General features: G+C 46.9%; 1 protein-coding gene across 15 annotated transcripts in view; it reads right to left on the bottom strand.

Annotated features, from left to right (window-relative positions):
* SLC8A1 (solute carrier family 8 member A1) overlaps nucleotides 1-26,236 on the bottom strand; it is a 337,151-nt gene that overhangs the window by 46,877 nt on the left and 264,038 nt on the right. For 2 of the 15 annotated variants that reach the window (XM_030558294.1, XM_030558301.1), the window contains exons 3-8: nucleotides 21,676-21,782; nucleotides 16,041-16,061; nucleotides 13,393-13,410; nucleotides 10,343-10,411; nucleotides 3,018-3,148; nucleotides 515-614 (exon numbers count right to left, since the gene is read on the bottom strand). In XM_030558294.1, the coding sequence (XP_030414154.1) occupies nucleotides 515-614; nucleotides 3,018-3,148; nucleotides 10,343-10,411; nucleotides 13,393-13,410; nucleotides 16,041-16,061; nucleotides 21,676-21,782 (446 nt within the window). Of the gene's footprint in view, nucleotides 1-514; nucleotides 615-3,017; nucleotides 3,149-10,342; nucleotides 10,412-13,260; nucleotides 13,276-13,392; nucleotides 13,411-16,040; nucleotides 16,062-20,845; nucleotides 20,950-21,675; nucleotides 21,783-26,236 lie in introns of all 15 variants that reach the window. The other 13 variants (XM_030558295.1, XM_030558302.1, XM_030558298.1 and 10 more) reach the window with 7 other exon arrangements.

Below are 26,236 nucleotides of genomic sequence, written 5' to 3'. Positions count from 1 at the left end.
AAATCATGATCCCAAGCCCATTCGTAGGGCTAGACAGTGACTTGGTCTGTGTCCCTAGGCAAGAGAGTAAAGGGGTGTAAGTATCCCTCACCCCTTACACCTCTGTGTGTGCTACCCAGACTCGGGTCTGCACATGGAACAGTAAGAGGCCACTGTGCACCCACCAGAACAGGGTGGGGTGCAGGGGATGGGACTGAATGGACTGTATAGCACCCACTTGTGGCCTGAACAGCAGAGTCAGTGTTGGACTGGAGGGGGCCAATAATTTACTGCAGTTATAGTCTAACAGCAAATTACCACCTCTATCCCTGCTGTGGTGCAACAGGAGGCAGGCAAGAATTGTGGATCAGAGGGGTATCTGTGTCACAAGTCTCCTGACATACATACGCAGACACTATGAATAACTTTTGTTGTCTGTTTTGCTTCAGCAGTAATCTGCTGCCACGGATGCAGTACAACTGAGACAAAAAAGGTGGCTTCTCATAATTCATTCCATGTAGAAACAGGAACTTACCAGCGCTGACTGTGATAGCTTCAATAAACTGTTCTCTCCAGCTGTTAGTTCCAACCACAAGGGCTAGGTTTGTCTTCTTAATGAGCTTGTCCACAGTATTCTGCAGACGGAGACACGTAAAAATGAATTAAGTGCAATGCTGGTTCAGAACCAGGGATCATGGGCAGAAAAGAAAAGCCTTCTGGATTTACATTGTACAGTTATGGAAAAGATATTCTGCTCAGAACAAGAGTACCAGCAGCAAAAGTGACAATACGTATGCACACAAAATCCCATATTCCATTGAAAAGGTCTGTTTGAAATATAAATACAAGAGAAGTTTGCTAATCTGCACACCTTCTAACTAGAACTAAAAATAAGTGGTCTCTCCACATTCTTCAGCAGAGGTTTAATGGCAGATGCTCTAGAGAGGACTCCTACCTTGCTAATGTTTCTTTTGCTACAAAAGAGATCAAGGAATTTTGATCTGTATATTTGGAAGCACTGTAAATAATTCAAAGTGAATGAAGTATATTTTTGGTTATCCACTCCTGCTTTTTTACAGCATTTGTACACTTGCTAAATCAGAAACTTTGGTCACTAATGCAAAATCATCACTAGTGCTGTAAACGGCTGGCAGAGAATTCTCATTGGAAGTTAATCCAAGCACTCTTCACTGTGTTTGACTATAATAGGGCGTGGCAAGGCACCTCTTACGGCAGCATTTCTCCCTTGGGGGGGGAGGGGCAAAGAGAGGGGCTGGAGGAAATCACTCCCACTCCAGAAGGTTTACGTTTTGGACTTTGGTTTATTTACAGGATTTACCAGTAGGTCTCAGGCTAGGCCTGAATAGTTTCCTTAAGCAAAAACACAGAAGAAATACATCTCCTTGCCACTAGCAGAGTATCGACTTACTGTGCTGACATCTGGTCACTAGCCCTTCCCTGAACAGATGCAAACTCACTGCTTTCCCTGGAGGGAGGTAACCAGCTCTTCACCTAGGCCATGCTTTTTCTTCCTGCTGAAACCTTCTTTTTTTATTTTTTTTTTTCTCTCTCTCTCTCTCTCTCCTCCCACTCTTACACCAGAAGAGGGTTTTTAAAGGTGTGTGTGTGTGAAGGGTGCTTAACTGACTCAGCTGTCTCTAATTAACCTGCGATAATCTCTTTTCAGTTCATAGGCAAAAGGGCCTGCACCATTCTAGGGCTAATATTTCTGCCTTCCGTCACACTCTTCTAGCTGTCAGCTCTGACTGTCACAAGTGGTCACAATGGCAGCGGCGAGTGCTTGAACGCACACAGAAGAGACTCTACCGCTTACCAGAAACAGTGTGGCTGGTTTATTTTTTATTGACTTTAAACAAAGGGGATTAGATTGTCAGGCTGAGGCCACAATCATGCACAGGTTTAATTTTACACACACAGATAAAGGAGACCACTCACATGTGCAAAGCTAAGCATGTGCATAGTGTATACAGCATCCGGATTCATGTGCATGTATGCAGGACTGAGGCCCATAGCCTCTTTTCTTAAAGAGTATTTTATTTTAGTTTGGGCATTTTAAACCCAACTAAGGATTTGGCTTGCCATATTGTTCTGTAATAAGTATCTATAGTCTATAACCAATAGAAAAATGATGGAGTTGCATTCCTTATTTCCTTTGCTGTTGCTCCCAGAATACTGGGAGAATCAAGGCTACTTTGCCACTTGTGATAAACTGATTGTTGCTGTTGTGCTGTAATTTTTTCATGCAAGTTTTCATTAGCACATGTACTCTGGAAATCTCTCCTGCACTGTATCTCCATCTATTTTACTGCTACTAGGTTTCCTGATTTTCATCTTTTGAGATGCTTCTCAAATGCTTAGTCTGACACAATTAACACTCTTGGGTTTTCTAAATAGTTAAGTTACAGGCAACTGTAGCAACAACTGGACAAATCAACAGTCAACTAACTTAGCGGATGCACAGAAAATTCTATCATGTATCATAGCAAGTACAGCACTTGCGGTCATTTTGGTAAACACAAATGATGCTGATCAGGGAGCTGCCTCTACAAGTCTGTGAAAGCATAAAGGCTGTAAATTCAGCAGAACAGGAACACATCCTGTCCCTGATGAATTTTTCTGTATAGCATTGTCTCTGATTACACCTCTGCCATATGAAATCTGGGCTCCGAACTCCTCCTGTTCCTATCATCTCTATCCAGCAAAGCACTTACGCATTAGCTTGAATCCCACTGAAGTCACTGGAACTTAAGCATGTGCTGGAGGTCTTTGCTGAACAGGGATGGATTTAAGCGTGTGTGTCAATGCTTTGGCTGAATCTGGGCCTCAAGCATTCAATATACTTGCTTCACATGGAAGATACCCTCCTGGGCATAGCATGTGCTTGCCAGATATGTGCTTACTGGACACGTGAAAAAGACGGTGGCCCTAGTTTAGCAATCTAATAAAATGCAGTGAGATGCTAATGTGAATTCAGGGCTTGCATGCCCTGTGGGGAGTGAGGCAGACAATGGCTGTACCTTGAACTCATAGGATTCTTCAATAATGATTTCTAGTTTGGTATGTTCTCCCAGTACTGGGCGTCCCATTTCTGCAATGCGGCGCTCTTCCTCCTCTTTGCTCGTCAGTGGCTGTTTCTCTTCATTCTCTTCTGTAAAAAAACAACCAATTTTTGAGCAACACACAATCTTTCACTTTCTGGAACTGGCTTCTGTCAGGAGACTCTCTCTCTAAACTAAAATATTCTTTGGAGCTAAGGCACAAGTGACAGACAGTTGTTGGAGTAAGGTAAAGGACATTATGCCTGCGCTGAAAGGTTTTCTGTTGCAGATGGTTGGAAGTACTAGCAAATTAGATCACTAGCTCGTAACTCTTCTGAATTTCAAATCCCTTCCATCCCCACTCAGCTCTTCTTGAATTCAGCCTGGGCTACAGGAAAACATTCACAATCTCAATCCCACTCAGCTATGGATTCTCCTCTGGAGCGGCCATGGTGGCAAATTTTAGGGCACTCAATCCAAGGTGGGATTTTCAAAAAGGCCTCTGTATTGGCCTCTCTCTGCTCCTGCTGAATCCAACGGTGAAGTGACCCTTGACTTTGATGGGAGCTGGATCAGGCCAGTGATAAGCGCTTTTGAAAATCAGACCTCTGTATGCAAACCAGGCCATCCAGCTTATATGGAAGGGCCCAGCTGCCTCAGCCAACCTGCCTGTATGTCAGTGACGGGGAACTGAATGCATAGTAAAGGTGCACTGAATGAGGCAGGATCCGGTGGCAAAAAAATAGTACATGCTCATGTATTTAAAGACTGTATCATAATGAACACAGACAGGGGTGGGGTTAGGGGCGTGTGTGTGTGTGTGTGTGTGTGTGTGTGTGCGCGCGCGCGTGTGTGCGTGCGACTTAAGATTGCACAAACCTTACTTCTGGCATTACCTAACTTTTTTGAGTGCTTGATTTTGCACCCTAAACATTTGAGTAATGGAGTATTGTGTAGATAAACACAAAATAATGTCAGATTCTGATCGCAGTTAGTTACATGACTGTAAATCCGTCATGCGTCTGATGAAGTGGATATTCACCCACCAAAGTTTATGCTCCAATACATCTGTTAGTCTATAAAGTGCCACAGGACTCTGTTGCTTTTTGAAAATCTGGAGTAACTCTGATGTCACTAGAGTCACACCTGACAGACTCCAGAATCACAGAGCTTGGAATCTGAATCTTCTAACCTGTGGTATGCTAAAGGACATAGTTCATTGAAAGATAGCTCTTCAGTCACTATACAATCATGACATAAGGCTTGTAACAAGGACTGTGCGACACCCACATAAAGAACAGGGGCTCTGTATGTCTCTGAACCCATAATAACTGTTGCATAACCAAGGACTCTGAGCAGGGGTTCTAATATTTTGAGTGCTTTGCTGACATTTTTTGCAGCAAGTCATAAAATTGGTGAGACAGATTTTAATCAAGTCTGCAGCAAGTAGCTTGAAGTCCTCACCATCGCCTTGCGATGTGTGTGTCACGTGTTCTTGTCTAAACAACTAGCAATAGGTAAATGAACCTTGGAAAGGTTTATTTCGGTTAAGCATCCAAAAGTTCAGGTGCTTATTTGAACCTCAGCCAAACTGCTATATCGATAAACATGCACTTCCATGAGACCTGTGTGTGCATCCGAAGAAGTGAGCTGTAGCCCACGAAAGCTTATGCTGAAATAAATTTGTTAGTCTCCAAGGTGCCACAAGTACTCCTGTTCTTTTTTGAAAATAACTAGTATTCAGCAAATGATGTTTACACAGAATCTAAGAGCGTCCACACTGGGTCAAATCAAAGGTCCACCTAGCCCAGTATTGTGTGTTCAGACAAAGGCTAGTGCCAGATGCCCCAGAGGGAATGAACAGAACAGGGAATCATCAAGTGACCTATCCCCTGTTGCCCATTCCCAGTTTCTGGCAAACAAACACAGACCAGATTAAACACAGGCCTAGGTACAGTACAGCACCTCTCCCAAAATGGTTTGCCCTTCCCACTGGCCCCATCGGGGAGCTGTGCTGGGCCCGGCAACCCATGCTATGCTGGCACTGCCTTGCTTGGAGGGAGTGCGGTGTGTGGACATGCTGAACAGATACAGGCTTGCTGAGATGTCTAGTGTGGTCTCAGTGCATTGTTACAAGTCACAGCAGCTCCCATAAACAATAGCAATTTGTAACAATGCAGTTCTCTACCACAGATGAGGCTATGGCAGCCTCTCCGGAGCCGTGGGACCAGCGAGTGGCAGAGAGCCCCCCGCGGCATGCCGCCGTGCTTGGGGCGGCAAAATTGCTAGAGCCGGCCCTGGTCTAACTCATCTTAATGTGGGGGGGGTAACACACCTTAACTGCTGCTTGGCAACAAACCAAGCACCTGGGAGGCTTGATGTGTTCAAACTGTTGAGTGGCTACAACCTTCCCCTGAGCAGTCTGCATGGAGGGCTGCAGGGTATCTTGCACTCCATGAAGGGACGGGTGAATGCGCCAGAACCAAACTGGAAGAACAAGTCACTGTGGATAGTTCTCTGGAAACTTCTGCTTAACGTACAGCAGTTCTCAAAAATGCTAACAATGCTAGGAACTATTAGTAACAGGACAGAAAATAAGACAGAACATATAGTGCCACTCTATAAACCCATGGTGCGCCCAACCCTTGAATACTGTGTGCAGTTCTGGTTGACTTATCTCAATGGAACTGGAAAAAGGTTCAGAGAAGGGCAATAAAGATGATCAGGGGTATGGAACGGCTTCCATACAAAGGAAGATTAAAAAGATTAGAGCTGTTCATTTTAGAAAAGAGATTAAGGCGGGGATATGACAGAGGTCTATAAAATCATGAGTGGTGTGAAAAAAATTAATAGACAGTAAACCTAGACTGTACTTGACAGGTGTTTGTCTAATCTACTCTTAAAAACCTTCAATGGTTTTAATTGCCAGTAACATACGTTACCACATGAAAAGGCTACAAGCAAGACAAACGCAGCTGGAACCCTGACCTTCAGCATTGTTGGATGGGAAGGATTTAGTTTTAAACCCTACAAGTGTTAGGTTTAATGGTTTGGCAAAAAACTCTGGATCTGGAACATTTCAGAGATGACTCTCTGGCTCGTGTAAATCAGCAAAACTTCATTGACTTCAGTGGAGATTGTCTACACAACTTCAGTGGTGCTGCACCAACTTACACCAGCTGGCCCTGAGTGGAGTTTCACCTGATGAACAACAACCCTCAGCATTTTCAATTTCTTTTTAGAAGCAGGAGGCTCTTTGGATGACAGGCATCAGATGCCTTTTGTCTTTTAAATTTGCTACTAAGACACCCAAGCAGCACTTTCAGAAACTAGTCATCCTGCCCCTTAATTCTGAGATGTCACCTGTCTCCTTGCGGTCTTAGCTCCTCCCTGCCCCCAGGAGCTGCTCCATATGTCTGTTTATCTTGCAGCTAAGTGCTGGCGCACACAGCTGCTTATGTGGCTGCTGTCATGGCCAGTCTATTAGCCCATTTTAAAATAAAACCTTATTTCCAACCTCCATGGTACTTCTTGCCTTTGTTATGATTCTTTGTGTGTACTGCACTAATACCTGCAGACCCCAGCTGAGATCAGGGCCCTGTTATGCTGATCATATACATAAAAACAGCTTCTGTCTCCAAGTGCTTGCAGTGCAAATGGACAAATACAAACAGAGGCACAGAGAGAAGTGACGTGCTCAAGGTCACCCTGTAGCCTGCTCACTGCCAGCCCCATGCCCTACCCCTGGAGAAGGCTGTCACTCAGATAACCAGCCTTTAGGAAACATATTCACAGCTATAGATAATGCGCAGGGCTACATATTTACTTCCATCTTTTTCTGTCCTCACAGAACATTCCCCACCGCAGCAAGAACGTCACCACTACAAAGCGGAATCGTCACTGTTCTGAAATGGGGCTTAAACGACTCATGCTTTTAATTGTTGTGGTTTAAATACCTGCAGATTCAAAATGGATAATTATTCATTGAAAAGCCCTTGTCAGATTTTCATGATGCTCCAGAACATTGCTATGAGCTGGAGGGTTTGCAGTCTGGTGCACTTTAAGCTGCTTGTTTCCTGTCCCTTGGCTATCAATGTGGCTGACATCTCAAGGTTTACAATGGGGGCACTCACCTGGAACAAGCCAATCTAACACATAGGCTGCCTGAGGGCTTAACTTGTCAGTTTATAATGGTTTTAACTGGAACACCTGTTTGTACGGATGCCTCACCACTGGGCCAATTCTGTAATCCATTACAAATGAGGTAGGGAGTGCAGGGGGAGATAGGAATTTGAGGAGAGGGTCTCTGCCCCACCCTCAGTGTAACAAATACAATTCAGACATCTCATGCATTTAATCTAGGCCTGTCCTGCCCAATGCAATTGGCTTAGACCTGGCTGAATCATGCAGTCAGTAAAGATGCAGGAACCTCTTCCCAATGCAATTACTTTATGCCCAGCTACTCCCCTAATGCAGTTACTGTAGGTCCAGCCTTCCCTCTGCACAGCTCCAAGGCCCTCACTGCTGCAGCCACTCGGGACCCTGCCTCCTCTCACTGCCTCCCCTCCAAGGGGCAGGAGAGGCCTCTGCGGAGGAGCCCAGCTGCCCAGAATCCGTGTTATTTTCCAGCACAGGAGGGGGCATAGCAGGGAGAAGGCTGGGCCAGGCCCCTTTTCACTGGAGGAGATACTGGGCAGGAGTGAATCCTGCCAGCCTGTGTAGCAGCCCAGCCTGCTCTCTGCCTCCTCCCTCCCCCACCCCAAAACTACCCTTGATCCTGGGGCTTTGCTCCCTCATCGTCTCTCTGCGCTGATTGGAGGAGAGGCGAGGGGGTGGGGTGGGAGTGGGGAACTCATAGTTGCTGGCAGAGGGTCTCCTCTCCCTTTCACCGTTGCCAGCTGGCTGCTGCGGCTCCCTGCCTCAGAAGGTGCAGGGAGGTGGAATCAGCTCCTAGGCATGATGGATGCATAATGGAGGGCTCATAAAACATCTGGACTTCCCCAAGAGAAATCAACTCCCCTTAAACTCTCCACGCCACACTTCCTCCCAGCTCAAGAATTTACCCCAGAAAGCTTGGGAGGCATCACACAGGGAGATTAAAAAACAACAACAGGGGGTTATAAAGTAGCCCTGCTGTTCACTTTTCAAAGAATTTTGCAGGGCTCATCAGAACTATGCAACAGTTTCATGTGAGAACTTAATTTCTCCAGGAGCCAGTAGTGACTGGAACTGAATAAGGGGTACTGGTAGGAATTACAGCTATTTAAAACTATCATTGGAACAGGAAAATACAAGTATCTATACACTGAAAAATACCAGGCATCATAAAGACATGTATATTACTGAAATGTATGAACCACAGGTCAGATACTCAGCTGGCGTAGACCTGCCTTGCTCTAAGGGCTACAATGCTGACATTGTCTTTAATGGAACTATGTTGATTACACAAGCTAAGGATGTAGGCCCTGAAGCGTATATACACTGGCTGTGACTCACCACTGCCTTGTAGCTCATATGGCCAATCTGATCTATTAGCACTTTACATCTTTTCTTTTTTTAAGAACTGGAAGCACCCTGAAAGGTCATTGAGTCCAACCCCCTACCTTTACTAGCAGGACCAAGTACTGATTTTTGCCCAGATCCCTAAGTGGCCCCCTCAAGGAGTGAACTCACAACCCTGGGTTTAGCAGGCTAATGCTCAAACCACTGAGCTATCCCATTCCCTCCACTTTGTCCTCATGTAAATATCGACATAAGGTGCAAGGCAGCAGAGAAGCATTGGCTCATTATCTTTTTAAGTGTATATAAGACTCACATGAGTTTGACTGATACCCACCTCAGCTGGATATATGTATTAGATACACCCATCTGTGTGACGCACCCTTTACAAGGCATGCGTGTCTCCATGGGAACTTTGCAAATGATGCCTGTCCTGACAGCTACTGCTGCTGGGAAATGACATGGAGTGCAAGAGGGTCTGTTCTGGAAGGAGAGCAAGTGACACACGGAGAAGGGATCCAATATGAGACAGGTGAGAAAGGACACAGCACATGGATACAGAAGCTTGTCTGGAAAGAAATCCATCAGAGTCTGGGCAAGGTCTACATGGATTCCTGTCGCTAAACTATTATTTGGCATTTTAAAAAGTTAAAGAAGTTCCCAGGCAAATAACATTGTTAGCCTGGAGTGAAGGGTGAAAGAATCTATCACTTGCTTCAGCCAAACATTGCTTGGAGAATTGGCAGAAGAACCAATGCCTGTAAGCTGAAGCCAGACAAATTCAAATTAGAAATAAGACCTAAAGTTTTTACAGTGAGGGTGACTAACCACTGGAACAAAGCACTAAGTGAAGAGATGGATTCACCATCTTTTGAAGTCTTCAAATCAAGTGTGGATGCCTTTCCAGAAGGCCTGCTTTAGTCAATCCTAAGTCATTGGGCTTGATGCAGGAGTAACTGATGGAATTCTTTGACTTGTGGTATACAGGAGGTCAGACTAGATCAGGGGTGTGCAAACTACGGCCCACGAGCCAGATCCGGCCCCTCAGGGCTTTGGATATGGCCTGTGGGACTGCCCCACACAGTGCCGCAGGCCCCCCGCCGCTCTGCCCCCGAGAGGGCGGCAGAGGGCTCCGTGCATTGCCCTTGCCTCCAGGCACTGCCCCTCATGACTCCCATTGGCTGGGAACGGGGAACTTTGGCCAATGGGAGCTTTGGGGGAGGTACCTGGAGGTGCAGCAAGGGCCGCGCACGCAGAGCCCTCTGCCCCCCCTCCCACAGGGGCTGCAGTGCCTCCTGGAGCGGCGTGGGGCTGGGGACAGGGCAGGCATGCAGGGAGCCTGCCCTGGCCCCCATGTGCACCACTGCCACCCCAGAGCCCAAACCTCTCCTGCACCCCCCCCAACTCCCTGCCCTAAGCCCCCTGCCTGCACCTCGCACCCCTCCTGCACCCCAACCCCCTGCCCTGCATACAATTTCCCCACCCAGATGTGGCCCTCGGCCCAAAAAGTTTGCCCACCCAGGACTAGATGATCTGGTGGTCCCTTTGTGACTGAACATTTATCAGCCTACTGCGATCCCTACTCAGTCTCCCCAAGAAGTCAAATGAAGATGCTGAAGTCACTTAGGCCAACTCCACTCAAGCACAGAATTCCACTGGCACAGAGAAACGCTGCATTCCCTGAACACAGTATAAAAGAGAAGTGCATTAGAACAAATGACTAGTGTCTGCACATGAACACCCAAAAGCTATTAGCTTCGTGTTAATTAAACTGTGCTCCTAGACAACCAAGTCAAAATGAATACCTTGAATGCTGATTACAGTAGAAGGAATTGGATGTTCTCTTGCATGGACCTTCCTGAAGACAGGTTTGCCTAACAAAGTGATGGGCAGAAGATGAGTGGATGGATCACAGTGACTCGGTGATGTTAATGAATTCTATTTCTATTTCACACAAGGTTATTGTTTTTAAATCCCCATTGCAGACCCTCTTGTCTGCTCTCCTGGACTGATGGGAAAAAGCAGAGCCAGAGAGAAGTGATCCAAGAGTTTACCCTCATAGCCATGGTGGCAAGCTGTGGACATCTATTTCCAGCACAGCTGGCCAAGTTCAATCTCAGTTACACTGGAAAAATGTCAAAAATTGTATGTGGTGTTATTTAATTTTTTTTTTAACTGTCCCAATTTGGGGCTGGCTTCTCAGAGTCTGATTCTGCGTGTGCTTTTCAGACAAGCGATCAGGGAGATCAGAGGTATGTGAAGTACCTTGTTAGCTAAAAATAGTTTCCCATTGTTTGAGCTTGGCCCTCTGAACCCCTCCTCATGCAGAGTCACGGTCATTGCCGCGCTCTGTTAGTACTAAGAGGGAGACTGATGGCTCTTCTTCTCCAATGCAGAGCTAACAGCCGAGCAACAATTACAAGGTGTACATTAACCAAAAAGGCATGTGTGTCTGCTCCTCTGTTGGACAAGTGCAGAGATTTGGTAACACATGCATGGCTCACATACAACCCTGTGAATACACTGGCATGCTTGTCTAATTATTTGTTGCTATTCTTACGCCTATTGAGCCCAATTCTCCACTGCCCCTTGAAGCCTCTCTGGCAGCACAAATGGTCTGTGAAGGCAGCAAATCTCCATGTTGAGCATAGGGTCTTCCCTGGAGGGCACAGATCTGCCGTAACTGGTCTTTTCTCCCAGCCCCTAGCACAGAGCTGCTGGGGAAGAGAACATGGCTGAAGTGCCATGGTACTCCAGTTACTCTTAGATGATACCATGGCTCTATGGTGTTGTTGCAGCCAAGGGTAAATTAGAGCAGATGTGGGGCTGTTGTAATTTAAGATGAGGTCTGGACAGGCTATTGGACAGCCCAGAACATAGGGATGTGCAAAGATGGCATGAAGTCCCTAGTCCTATGCCAGGCGCTCGCAGGATGGAGGAGGAGTATCTTTAGTGCAGAGATGGTTCCCTAATTCATGTAACTCGGTTTGCAGGAACTCATCTGAACATGCTTTCATATATGGCTGGCATTTCTGATGATCTAATGATCACACATCGAGTCTGTACAACTAAGAGCCCATAGCCTGCTGCTCCCCAGCCGTACCACATCAGCTGGAACTCTGCCATTCAAACCCCAGCATTGATCCATGTGGAACCATTCCTGCCTCGCCCACTCCCTGAGGAGGGTGCCAGGATCCAGAACACCAGATGGGGAGGACTGATTTCTCAGGCATCCTTTCAGAGTGGCATTTTAAACAGCCAAGTGTTTCTTGGCAGCATGCAGCCAAGTAGCTTTATTTCACAATCAGCTGCATCTGCAGCACTGATTGCTGACAGACTGACACTGGGAATTACAGAAGATGATTGATTCTCCGTTTCTCACTGATCTCCACCTGATAATAGGGAAGCAGACCCCCCCAACTGTTCTTGCTGACAGAGAAATGCAGTTACATGTCACCCCGTACCTGGGGACAGGGATCAAATCACCATCTGTGGAGTTTGGCCATATCTCTCCGGGCAGGCAATGGTGTACTGGTGTCTTGTGCAGCGCCATGCATACTGCCTGCACTTAGGAATAACAATGCTGGCCCCAGCTACCCGCTCCTGTAGGGAAAACCCATGAGGCGAGGAGGCCTAGCTACTCCCTGATCTGTAAGGGACATAGGGGATTTTCAGGGCTGATTCCCAAACTATGTAGGAGCACTCCAGGATTCACATAGACACCAGGGATCAGCGAGAGGCCAGGGAAACCCGAGTGGAAGGCCTCTCTACTGCTTCTACGTTCCCCTCTTCCGTGGCAGCATGACGGTGCCACAAGAACTGCAGCCCATGGCGTCCCAGGAGGCATCCCCACTGTGGGGCAGGGCTGTGGACACACGGCATGGGGGCCAGTCCTGCCATAGAAGTGACTGACATCCCCTTCAGGAGAAGGTACCAGCAGGACACACATTTTGGTCCATGCCTTAGGTTCACCTCCCCACTCCTCTGATGGCTGTGAAAAGCATGGGTCAGACTGCACGCGGATTGAGGAAAGCTGTTTAGCAGACTGGGGGGTTGTTGATACTGGAGCTGCAAAGAGTAACTTCCAGTGTAGTCTCCACAAAGGCTAGCTCTGATCGAGCTACCGTGCTAAAAATAGCAGCGTAGCCCTGGAGGGCACATGTGCTAGAGTGTCCCCAGGCAAAAGCCTCTCTGAAAGCCGAGGTGCATCCTTTGACAGCTAGCCCCTCCCACCACCACAGCTACACTGCTAGCCAGCGCACAGGTCTCCCTGAGTGGGAAACCTCCCCTTTCAGCTCCAGAGCAGACAGGCCCTGGGAGAACATCCCCCTGCGGCAGGCTCTAGGTACGGCAGCCAGAGGCTGGTCTCCACAGGTCCCTGTGCAGGAGCATGCCGGCCTGGCATGAGTGCCAGAGTTCCCAGGGGCTGTGTGGCTAAGCAGCCCAAGGACAACTGTCCTAATTCAGTGTAGCCTCTCAGGCTGCCCAGGCTGGGGTCCATTTCACTCCATTTGGCCTCCCTCCCCAAGGGCTGCGAGTTTTGCGCTGAGGCAGAGTCTAGCTGGTATGTGCTGTAATCACTGCAGCTAAAGGACGGGGATTACTGTGAAACACATGTGAGGTTAAGCTGGTGACAAGGACACATCACTCGCTGTTAGACGGTGCCGTGCTAACACTAGTGGCTCGGAGTAGGTGGCAAGGAAACTGAACAGCGCTTTCTTACCATTCAGAAGTTTCCCTCCATTAAAAAAAACCAAACAGGAAATAAAGAGAAAAGAGCAGAATGAGCACCTGGCAGTTAACAACACAAAGAGGAACAGTGGCACGGGGCAAGGAGGGAATCGGAAATCCATACCTGTTATTGTGAAGCCACCTAAACGAACCACAAAACAAAAAGAGAGAGAAAGAGAAAGCAGATTAGCATCTATTTTTGCATTATCACAGTGACATTCATCTCGCAGCAGCCTCCCCCCAGAGCAGTGGCCCACACTCTCCCTCCACGGTGTGAGCTGCAGAGGAGCAGCTCACTACAACACCTGTCTCCCATTTCTAGCAGGGATTGTCCCCTGCCTCGGGTCTGCATGGAGGCCATGGTCTCCCCCAACCCAGTCTGCCGGGCCTTGTGGAGCTCTGAATGACTGGGTGGGGGAGACTGGGCTGAGGGTGCCAGGAGACAGCAGGCCTATGGGCTGGATGCATGCTAGCTTCCCTCTCACCTCACATGGCTTAAGACAGCACCGCTTGGAACAATCTCTCTTCCACCTCAGCTACCCCAGAATCATGGGGACAGCTGCAGCCAGCTGCTCCCCCACCATCACTCGGGGGAAGGAGGTTTGCCCCCTGCTAAGTAGGCCAGGGACTGACCCAGGGACCAGACTCTCCCCCGCCTCCTGGCACTGTGGATCCCATGGAGTCTGAAGGAGGCCAGCACCAATCCTACAGAGGCCCTTTGCCTCCTCAGTAGCTGCTCAGTCCCCTGGAACTCCTCACTGTTCACAGCAGCCAAATTAGTCCTGGAGGGCTCCACCTAAGAGACAGGACAGCTCCAGCTACACGTTCACAGAGTCAAGGGGTAATTGGGAATGTGGTTTTCCCTGGCCCCCTCCTTGTACTGCCCAGTCTTCCCCCATGTGCAGCACAGATCCTGGACTAGTGGAGAGCCTTCTGTGGGGTGCAGACTGGAGGTAGGGCTAGTGTTGTGGAGATGGCTAGCCCTCCTATCCACCCATGGAGGACCCCCTTGGGGTGTGGTTCAGGGCTGGGGCGGGACACGCCTCCTAGGTCCCCTCTAGCAGGTTCTACCCCAGCAGCTGCCAATCTAACTCCAGTTTGGGAAGTGCAGAGAACTTTAAAGATTCACTACAAAGCTGAGCTGTGCAAATCTCTTCCTTCCCTGCCAACCAGGCATGAGAGAGAGGGCATTTCTAGGTGGCGACAGTGGCTAGAATCACACAGTGGAAAAGATAAAAAACCCTACAGCTACTGTCCCTCCTCTCAGCCCAACTTGGCCCGAGTGCAGGGCTCAGTGTGGGAGACAGACTAGAGAGAGGGATGCACTGAACTCAAAATGATGCAGTATCCTCTCATTAAGAGCAAGTTACTTTTCCTAGGGCCTCACCCCATGAGTCTCTCTTTCTGGTGTGAGAACATTTTCAGCAATAAAAGCAGCAGTAGGGTGGGCGTAAGAGGACATGATGCACTAAATCCATGCTGCGGTTGGGTAGCTTTAGGACTAAATGGAGGGCTATTCAAGAGGGATGGATACAATGCTGGGGAAGAGGAAAGCCCCTTCCACCTCCATTTCCACCAAGCCCCTGAGTGCTCAGACATCCCTAGAAACATTCATCATTTACCTAGAGCTGGGGCAAAGTTCTGCTCATATCAAGTTACTCTCACAGAAATGAGTGAGAGTCTTTCCATTGATTCCAATGAGCCTTGGATAAGGCCCAGGCTTTTATTTTCCAAGGTAGCCTGCAGAATGCTTTAGCTTTGCTGGGATTCCCCCCCACACCTGCATCTTGTGTGTTTGTGTATCCTGCTTGGGATAGCTTGTATTCCAAATTTGGAGGCTGGTTTTGCAGTGTGCTCTAAGAAGGCAGCATTCCACACCTCCCTCAAAACAGCATGCAGAGTTTTCTGAATATATGTAGTTAGGGTATGTCTACACTGCGAAGTTATAAGGAAGGGAGTTTAAAATGCTACAGCTATTCTGGAATAGCTCCCCGTACGCACACACTGATTCTTGAGTAAGAGTGTGCACAGGGGGAGTGATTGTGGAATAGCTTCTGTGGTCAATTTCACCACAATAAGCCCTAAGTATTCTGGCCAAAGCATTGCCAGGTATTACAAACATTCTGTTTCTTATGCCTACGTAACAGGATATGAATTAGTTTGCACAGCTCAGTTCTGTTGTACATTTCTGAGACTCTTAGTGCTTTCCACATCTTTTTACTACAAATTAGCGCATAGCGTCCAATGAAATCAACCCAAAGGATAGTAGCAAACCCAAAGAGTCAGTTGTATTGAACGTACCCACTAGTGGCCAGAGTCCGATACCGTTGCTCCATTCAGTAGCGTCTAATGCCCTAATAACCCCATTGGGATTACTGTGGAGCTACTCAGTGCACGTAAGGGTGACAGACTCTGACCCTAAATGTGCTCATTGTCTGGGATTTCCAAAGGAGCTAGCTGCCCAGATCTCAGTGAAATGCTGTTCCTAACCCCCTCAGGATCTCTTGTCATTGTAATTAATGCCACTTTCAATTATGATTTTGGTCACCATCCCTCCTTTAACACAAATGTTCATGTCTCAGCTAACAATTTTTGGAGCATATACTCAAAGAAGAACATGATCTCAATTACCTGGGCTTAGTAAAATGGTATTAACAACCTTAAAAGAGATTATTGTGAGCAAAAGGAAAAGTCAAACAAAATCATCATCTTCCACCAATATATGGACACACTGGGAAAATGAAAAAGAAATACAAGAAATGCAGTGCTTACCAAGCTCATTCAACAACAGAGCTGTGAAGGAGACAGACAGAGAGACAAACAAAGAAGAAGAAAAGTAAATGAATAATGAAATTAAAAGGAACATCCACAGAAAGACTCCAGCTCCCAGGCCCAGACAATGAAAACCTGTAAAGTTTCAGGATACCACTGGTACCCAGAAAAGAGCATTGAAAATAACGGAACACAAACATTTCATGAGTGTGGGCTCTGAATTAAAAAAAAAAAGTCACATAAAGTAATATGGTATAAAAGACAAAATTCATTTCCCTCCTTTGGGCCAGGTATTCATGGAGCGCCCAACAACATCAATGGCAATACTGCCACAGATAGAGGAAATATGTCCCAAAATATGGATGTAAGGGCTGTTTGCTGGATACTTTTACTTCCTCTAATACTCTAAATGGAAAATAATAATTATATGATGGGCTGATTTCTACAGGGAACGTAGAATGAAAGACGTACAGTTTGTGCTAGGGCTTGACTCACCAAATATAATACAGTATTTATCCTGTCATTTAGCAAAATAACAGTTTAAGCCCTAATAAAAAATAACTATCATTTAGTATTCAGATAGCACTCTGGATCTCTGAAGAACTGAACACTAACTAATTACTTCTAGCAATACCCTGGAAAGGTAGTAAGATCAGGAAGTATTAACCCTTTTCAAAGGGAGGGAAACTGAAGCAGAGAGGATCAGGCCAATGTTTTCAAAAGTAGCTGCTGATTTTAGGTATTTTAATTTTTAGCACACCTAGGCCTGATTTCAGAAGCTGAGCTCACAGTATTAGCAGCCCCAAGAGTTCAAAAATCATAAGTTGGTCCTCGAAAACTGGTTTAAAAATCATGAGATTTTAAAAAGACATACATTTTTGGCTCTTTTTATTTACCTTCTGACTACTAAAACTTTATGGAGCCTTGGCTTCATATTTTCAAGCTTTCCCCTGAAGCCATGAGAGCTAGAAACTTTCTTTTTATAAACCGAACGCTGGGAGTCTCATGTCATCACAGGACTCTAGCAGCAAGAGCTTTAAAAACCCTCCAAATAATCCAAGACTCATGATAAAACCATGAGAGTGGACAACACTGCGTCCATGAAGTACCGAATGAAGTCAATGGATAGCTTTCAGTGTCAATGGTTGATTTTATTTTGGTGATATGAAAACAACAGTAGATGTCCCTAGCACTGCTAGTGATGCAAATCCCACTCACTGGGATTCTATTGCATTGTGCTAGTATGTCAGATTTAGTGGAATTTTCCATGAGCTAATAATCACATAGGGCATCCATCTGTCAAGGAATGCAGGGGAGGGGGAAAAAGGTCCGTGTGCAATGTTCTCTCTTGGGATAAATGCAGCCCTCTGAGGAATCCATCTAGTTCTAGGTCATGGCAGCTTGTCTCCTATCAGCGCACTAGGCCAGAGAGGGAGCAGGGAGCCCAGTGCTCCCATGCAGGAGGCAGCTAGAAGGATGCAGCTATTGCTTGCCCAGTATCTTGGAAGGTGTGTGTCTGGTGCTGCTCTTATGCCCAGCAGCACCAAATGTTACAAGGCCTTGTCTATGGGTAGAGCTGGAGTATGGCCATAGTTCACCTTCCCCTGGGAATCCCGAGCATGTGGGGAGGCTGGAGGAATAGCAAGTTGCACCTTGTCTAAAGGCTGCTGGTGAGCAACGGCTGGGATCTCCCCAGTACTCCACAAGCACCATGGGGCAATTCACTGGTCCCTCTATGCGCAACTGGCATAAATTGGCTGGGGAATACTGCTTGGCAGACACAGAGCTGGCAGACTCCCTCCTCTTAGGTGTGCTGTAGAGCTTGAGGCCTGGCTGAATCACTCCTGAGCTCTGGCTAGTGTATGGTGAATTCAGCTCCAAGAACGCTGGCTCTGCTGCCTTCTTATGCATGGCAGTGCCAATGCAACTAACCAACTAGGAAATGTTGCAAGACAGCATCAACCTAGTATGGGGCAGAGGTGTCTGGCTGGTCCCTGTGCTCTAAGACTGCCTGATGAATGCACTCACTGAGCACAAAATTTCACCTGTCCCTTTCCCCCTAGTTCTCCTATGAATGTACTCTGAGAAAAATACACCTTTGAACAGGATTAGAAATGTACCCAGCTGTTAGAAAGGCCTGGATTTAGAGCCACTGACCAACTTACTGTGTGAACAAAAGTTAGTTTTTCTAAAGGCAGAATTGTTTGAGCCTGATAAAATCATGTATTTACTTGAGTAAAGATGAATCGGACTGAACTGAATTTCTTGTCTGTGTAATTTATTAAACTAATCCAGATTATTCTCTCTCTTTTATATTAACTAGCTTAATTATTTTTTTAAAAGCAGACAGCTACCAGTGAATGGACATTTCCTATTCATTTGTTTTTCTGTAACAAGGGGTATTTTTTTTGCCTACTGCAGGAAAAGGAACTAAAATAAATAGTATTGTGTTTCAGTCTAAATGCGCCAACATTTGATATACATGAAGTCATCTTAGACCTTGATCCAGCAAAGCACTTAAGCATATATGAAACTAAGCATGTGACTAGCCCCCTTGACTTAACTGGGACTACTCACATGTGACACACACAGCCCTGACCCACACTTGTGCTGAAGCCCATCTCTATCCAGGGGAGCACTTAAGGACACACTTAACTTTAAGCATATGCTTAAGTGCTGCCTTGAACAGGGATGCTTTCCTGAATTGGGGCCATGCTTACATGCTTTGCTGGATCAGGGGGTAGTCAGCAAATGAGTGGATTTAGTCTATAAGAAGGGAAGCCTATTTATTTCTTTGAGGTGAAATGCCACAAGGCGTGGGGAGCCCAAGCAATGCTCTCTGCACCACTGATGTCCTGCACAGTGCTTGGGAGCGGGGCACAAGGTGGATGTGCTGGATGTAAAGACTCAGCATGCCCCGTGCAATGTAGAGGCAGACTTCATGGTGCGACCTAACAGGCTAGCATGGAAGCAGGGCCGGTGCAAGGAATTTTTGCGCCCTAGGCAAAACTTCCACCTTGCGCCCCCCATCCAGCCCTGCGGCAGCTCTGCATCCCCACCGCCCTGAGGCTCCCCCCCCCCAGCTCATCTCTGCTCCGCCTCCTCCCTGAGCATGCCACCCCCATTCTAATTCTCCTCCCCTCCCAGACTTGCAGTGCCAAACAGCTGATTGGCGCTGCATGCCTGGGAGGCGGGAGAACTGGAGCAGCGACTATGTGCTTGGGGAGGAACGCTGTAAAATAAAAAATTGGGAGCACCGCTTTTTGGCACCCCCAATCTTGGCATCCTAGGCAATCGCCTAGTTTGCCTTAATGGTAGCACCGGCCCTGCATGGAAGGGTCACTAATGAGTGCCAGGGCTGGGTGGGGTGGGGGAAGGGTTATGAGCTCTACATTTATGTTATCCCTAGTCTCCAACTCCCCATATACAGGGCACAGGGGAGCTAACACCACTATTCCAGCTGCCCCCTGTAAATTCCTATGGAGCGTCCACAAACACCAGCTTGCTAAGGCCCCCATTCAGCAAAGCAGATAACAATGTACCTAAGTCTTAGATTCAGAGATCTGAAGGTTAGACGGGATCATTAAGATCATCTAGTCTGACCTCCTGTACAGCATGGATGAGAGAACCTTGCACAATGCTTTCTGCCTTCTCTTTGAGCTATAAAATCTCTTCTGCAAAGACACCCAGCCTTGATTTAAAGACGCCAAGTGACTCCATCCACCACATCCTTAGATAAATTGTTCCAAGGGTTAAGTACCCTCAGAGTTAAAAATGTGAATTTTATTTCTAGTCTCATTTTCTCTAACTTCATCTCCAAGACATGGGAGCTTGCTAGGTGTTTTTCTGCTAGATTAAAGAATCATCTATGAATCTGTTTGCAATTGCTTTAGAGAAGTGTTTTTATTTTGTGTGATGGAAACTGATTTCACCACCCTTATGAGGATTCAGTGGGATGTCCAGATCACTGTACTTTCAGTGCATTCTACCTATTTACTTCCAGATTCACTGGATGAAATCCTGACTACAGACCTCCTACTGGAATTACCTGATTTTGAACTACCTTCAGATCTCATTGTATGCTCATTACCAGTGTAAAAAGCTAAAAATGTTGAGTTATGAATGTGATTTTTATTTAAACAGAGGGTATACTTTATCTCCTGCTAAAAATGATGCAGTTATCTTTTTTAATAAAAAAAGAGACTGTCTTCTCTTAGATTAAAAGAATATTTGTATATGACATTTCAGTGCTGTAAATTTTGAATACACAACTGAAATGTCTTTGTTTCTGATACTGTTGCAATAGCAATTGACAGTTTAGGATTCACACTCTGTCTTCCCACATTGCATGTGCTGGAATCTCAGACCCACTCCAGTGTTTGTGATCACTTTGTGGGGGCTAGATGCTGCCATAAACTCCTGGTTGACAGCACCTCTGCAGTGTGTGTGAGCTTGTCCCTCCCAAGCCAGCACAGAGAAGATATGAACCCCTAGTGATTTATTCACAGGATTGTTTTCTTTCACTGCCTCACAAGTGGGAGAAGTTCACAGATGAAACTTGACAAAAAAAAGTCGGTTTGTATTTAATGCCAACCTGCTTCAGTGGGAGCTAGTTACTGGGACCTAGTAACTGGGACCAGAGTTACACCCGCCAAACAATAAAAAAGGTAAAGTTGCTAAGCTTGAGAGGAGATATGGCAAAAATATCTGGAAGACAAGTGCGAGGAGAGAGCAAGTGTGAGAGTAGGGAGACAGAGAGAGCAGACTACAATTTCTCGAGAGTTTGTCTGGATTTACTCTCACACCTTTCATTCCTCTTCGTAGCCATATTGGTTCCTCAAGCACAAGGTAGAAACTGCACTCTTTCTCATACTCCTCACGGTCAAGTATTTTAAGGGTAATGAATTTCCTGTAGGAACACAAGACAAAGGCAAAACAAATGGTTGGCGTCACACACGCATGCTTTAAGTTCAACCAGGTGAGATGGTTACCGAGATGATACGACGGGAGGAGCACATCTGCCTCAGTTACTTATGTAAAAGAGCAGAAAGTCCATCACTGCACCTAGGCTGTTTCATTCTGAAAGAGGAGCCACTCCACAAATGTAACTCTGAAATGAAGTAGATAGGTTTACATTGTGGGGAGCTATTGTTCATGCACCACATAAGCGTTACATGGAAAAGGAAATCCAAACACCAGAGGGTTTGGTTGCTTTGCTTGCAGCCAATCTACATCTGGATTCTATTCAAAGCTCTGTGCCAAGTATCTGAACCATAAAAGGAGGTGGACTGGTTTTGCTTTTAAGTAACAGCAGCACCCCAGCAACTTATGAAGGGCCAGATCCTTGACTGGTGTAAGCCATCATCACTCCATTGAAGTAAATGGAGCTATGCTGATCTACGCCAGCTCATAATCAGACCCATAATGTCTGAATTTAAGTATGGAAAACCGAAATTGGAGTCCAAAGTGCAAACAAAGGTTGTCAGCTCCAGACCCTGGTGACTTGACTCCTGCTCTTTGACATAGATAGAGGAAGGCATGTTTCAGATTGCATGTATTGGAAAGTGCCAGGCATCCATGAGTGATCAGGACATGTGCACGCAGGCTGGGCTCAGCCTCAGAGCAGATCCCCCACCTTTCTTCTCACTCATCTCCACCAGACGGGGCTCCCCAATCTCAAGGTAGAAGGTCTTGTTTTTCTCATACTCCTCATCATCAATTATTTTGACTGATATCGTTTTGCTGAAACAGAGAAGAATAGAGATTCAAGAGTAAGGGGGGAAAGGGAGAGTAAAGAAAAGGAGAAACAGGAGGGAGGACAGAAACATCAAAAGGAGGTTAGTTTGGGCAAAGACTCATCAAGTAATTATCTCAGGGGGCAGCCACACAGCATCCCACAGCATTCTACAATAAGGCTCAAGTATAACACTGAAATGCACCCTGGGAACTATGGGGCTGAGGTCACATCTGGGATAAGTAGGAGCAAATTCCATGGTCTGGTATGGAATTAACACCACTGGCCCTATGGCTGCATTTGGCCTGTGTTCTTCACATGCTGCACCTCTGGATCTTCATGATATGTGAAATATACGTGGTCGTTGCCACAGTAACCCTCCCTGGGGAATGGAGGAGACTGCCCCTGAGTCACGTCTCCAAGGAGGAGGAGAGGTGAAGCACATGGAATCCTGCACAGGGATGCCAGGGTCCCTCTCTCACTGATTAACAGGGTCTCGAGTTAATCCGCCCCCATCAAAGCCAAAGAAAGTGGAGCAGCAGGCTCATCAGAGTGTGAGACAGAAAAGCAGAAGCCCTGAAAAGATCGTGGGGACCTTTGGTTTGAAAGCCCTGATCTGGGCTGGGTATAGAATGTTTGCGCATGTATGTACACACGTTCACACATGCACTACTAATGTCTCAGCCACCTCAAGGGTGTCTACACTGACATGGAATTGAAACATGACTGGTAGACAGCAGCCCTGAGGTCCCATCCTTTCTGCCTTCCATGGGCCCTAAATCCAATGGGGAGCACTGGCTGGGGCTGCTTGACCTTTACTCTGATGGGCCAGCTTGGACATGTGCTCACTCAAATCTGGAATTTATACAGGACAGAGGTATTTCCACAGAGAGTGACCAGTCTATGGCCCTTTAAAAACCAGCACAGTCCCCAGCCTCACATTCCCCTGAGAGCCTGCCACATTAGTCCACCCACCCTGTTGTGGGCCTTGTCAGTGTCACCAGGAGATCTGATGAGCACTTTGGTCTCTGGCTCTTGCTGGATCATTGTGATCATCATTGGGCACAAGCGTAGGTTGAGGCCTGAAATCTTCACTCAGTAGAAATGGCTGCCAGAGACCATGGGAGCTTTGCTTAAATAAACACAGAGTAAAAACTGAGGGCCCCATGCTGCTCCCTCCAGGGCCCCATTCTCCTCACTCCAGGCCCTGCAGAAGGAGAGGCGTTTCATCTCTGCTGTCTGCCCCCTGATTCCCTCAAACCTGCGGGTTCCATGGAGTCCCACTCTCCAGAGCTGGGAGGGATGGCTGAGGAGAGTGAAGCTGTTTGGGCCCCAGCCTGTGGGGAACATGTGAGGCTTGCATTAGTTTGCACTTTGTACCCCTCTCTCCGTGCGGGGTACATCGGTTTAGGGGCTAGTTTGTGATAGCCCCTGGAAGTGTAGCTCTATAGCAATCAGGAAGAACCAAAGCCTCTCCTCAGCTGCAGATCCCAGCAGCTCTGAAGGGATCTGAGTTCAAGGAGGTGATACCCAGGTTTATCCTCTGGGAGCAAAACATGCTCTCCTGACAGAAAGGCCTGGAAGCAAGGTCCCAACCAGCTGAGGCTTGCAGAATTCTCTCATGTAGGCAGGGGAGAGAATAGGCTCTGAATAAGGATGCTGGGATTTGGCCCAACATGCATGGCCATCGTGGCCCTTGAGGCCAGACTCAGAACTGTCAGGACGCCACAGGCCAAGCTCCCCTTTGACATGTGAGCCCTGAATCTTCTGACCCCATCCCTGCCTCTCCCCTCAAATCCCACTCTTGGGAAAGGCTTGCTACCCCCTGACTCTCACAGTAAAAAGCCATTACTGAGAGAGACAACTGCAGCCAACCACTCTTCACAGGAGCGAGGATCTGGTGAAATAACCTTTATAAAGGGCTAAAACCATTGTCAGCAGCCAAGGATCTCTTCTGGAGATGTGGGACATTTACCTGTAAAAAAAAGTCACTTAACCTACTTCCATCCTTTGCCTCTGCCATTTTGTACTTAAAGCTTTGTGACAATTCAGGTTTGCCTGCATCAGCTTGGGCTATTACAGCCTCGGTTCATGGTTCTGCCGCTGCTCTCTCACTATTTTTAAGTTGTGCATTTTGCTGTGATTTCCATATTAGGCTGGCGTGTAATGCTTAGGGCTTGGTTACACTGGAGAGTTGCAGTGCTGGTAGTGGGTTTACAGCGCTGCAACTTAGTAACTGTCCACACCTGCAAGGCACATCCAGTGCTGCAATTCCCTGGCTGCAGCTCTGGCTGTACACCTGGTCTGCTTGGGGTGTAACGATTGCAGCGCTGGTGATGAAAGCACGTTGCAGCCACTTGAATGCTGGGAAAGCTGCCCACAATGCACCACTCTCAACAGCGCTGCAAATGCTGCAAATGTGGCCACGCTGCAGCGCTGGTAGCTGTCAGTGTGGCCACACTGCAGTGCTTTCCCTACACAGCTGTACGAAGACAGCTGTAACTCCCAGCGCTGTACGACTGTAAGTGTAGCCAAACCCTTAGAGAGCTTGCGGCAACCTAGGTCCCTTAGTAACGATGGGACTCTGTGACCTCACTGCAAAAAGCCGCAGGCTCTGGCTGACATTTGAAACTCGAAACAAACAAATAAATCACTCACCCCCTTGAAGCTAACAGAAAAATGTTTAAGCTAACCAGCCATAGGAATGAAAACGGCAGCTTCTCTCAGACTCATGCATACGACAATGGTCAGCCATTCAAGTATGATTTTAAAGATGTCTCTCTTGAAGCTAGTGGTTTATAGGTTTCCATATGAGGCTAGATATGACCTTTCACACTCTGGGAATTCAAAGGAGATAGATTCTTTCTGAAGGCTAAAGCAGGAGGAAGTGGAGAAAGCATGAATGGTGGTAGGCTATTTTTTTAAAGCAATACATTTGTTTTTCAAACCAAAATTATTTTGATTATATTTTTCTCATGGGCCTTAATGTGGAAATTGACCTATACGTCCACATTCTTATCCAGACTAGCCACTTAAGACTATTTGTCTGTTATTACTGAATTTACGGTTCTAGCAATAACATGAGTATGAAGGTTCAGAACATGCCCAGACCACAGCTAGAGAACCAATAAACTAACATCAAAAGCTGGCACCATCTTACTGGAGGCCTTGGCCACTTCCCAGAGTTTTGTTTTCTAATGCACTTAATACAGTGCAAAGTAGGTGACAGAGTAAGTTCACATGAAAAAACAATGGAGATGGAAAAGATTCATTAACACTGTCCTCGTAGAAGTCCCCCGATAGCGCTGTTACACACAGGCCTTTTTCTGCGTGTGGGGGCCTGCAGCAAATCTGAAGAAATGTTCTTCTGTTAGTTTCATGCAGGGCTGGATTTGTACCTTATGCGCCCCTAGGCACAGCATCTTCATTGCCCCCCCGCCTACAGCTGACCGTGTTTTCCATAAAAAAATAAACTTTTAACCCACTTTTAGGTGCCCCAAGAACACTGGTGGCCCTAAGCACGTGCCTACTGTGCCTAATTGAAAATCCGGCACTGGTTTTGTGATGTCGTTTCTTTGGGGGGAGCTATGGCAAGCAGCGAAGGAGTCTGCTTTCTGTCTGAGTGTTTGTCTACACTACGAACAGAGACCTGCGGCAGTGAGTCTCAGAGCCTGCACCAACAGAATTGCGCTCACAGAGCTTGCGTTGCAGGGCTAAAAATAGCAGGGTAGACCTTCGGGTGCAGGTTGGAGCCTGGGCTCTGAAATTCTGAGAGAGGGTTGAGATTCAGAGCCCAGGCCTCATCCTGAGCCAGAACGTGGGTCAGAACAAAATGTGTAAATAAAGTAACAAAATAATTGTGTCATCACAGAGGTTCCTTATTTATTGCCTGCATCCAGCCCCCTTAGTCCATTCCTAGTCCACTCCAGCTTCTTTCAAACTTTGTTGGCTAAACCAACTTTCCAGCTGCTCTTCTTGCGTCCCCTCTCGCTAGGCTTGTCTTCTCTTTGAAAGAAATCTCCTTTCTCTTACGTACTCTCCATAGGCAGCCTTGTGCCTGTTAGAGCAGCCCTGAGGCTGCTCTAATGTATGCTAAGGGATCAATTGCTCCCCCCGCCCAGCAGGGCCCAGGATTGAGGCACACAAAGACGGCATAAAAGCCACCCCTCAGGTCCAGTGGGACTTGGCTGGACCTGGGAATTGGGACCAAATCAGAGATCAGGTACGTATTCTGGCTTTCTGCCCTTGTTTTAGATTTGAGTGCTTGGTACTGCAACCTAAAACTCTCTGCTAAGATGATTGGCATTATCCCTTGCTTTTCCTAACTTAGTGCAAACACCACAAATCACGAAGCATAACAACAGGTATGATTTCCTGCACTATTTGATATACTCAAAAGTCTATTAAGTTTGTCCTTCATGCTTATAATGACATCAATGACTGCACAAGTGATGGCTGAAAA

Source organism: Gopherus evgoodei, chromosome 3, assembly GCF_007399415.2.
Source record: "Gopherus evgoodei ecotype Sinaloan lineage chromosome 3, rGopEvg1_v1.p, whole genome shotgun sequence".
Lineage (NCBI taxonomy): Eukaryota > Metazoa > Chordata > Testudines > Testudinidae > Gopherus > Gopherus evgoodei.
This window is presented reverse-complemented; position numbering and strand designations above follow the sequence as displayed.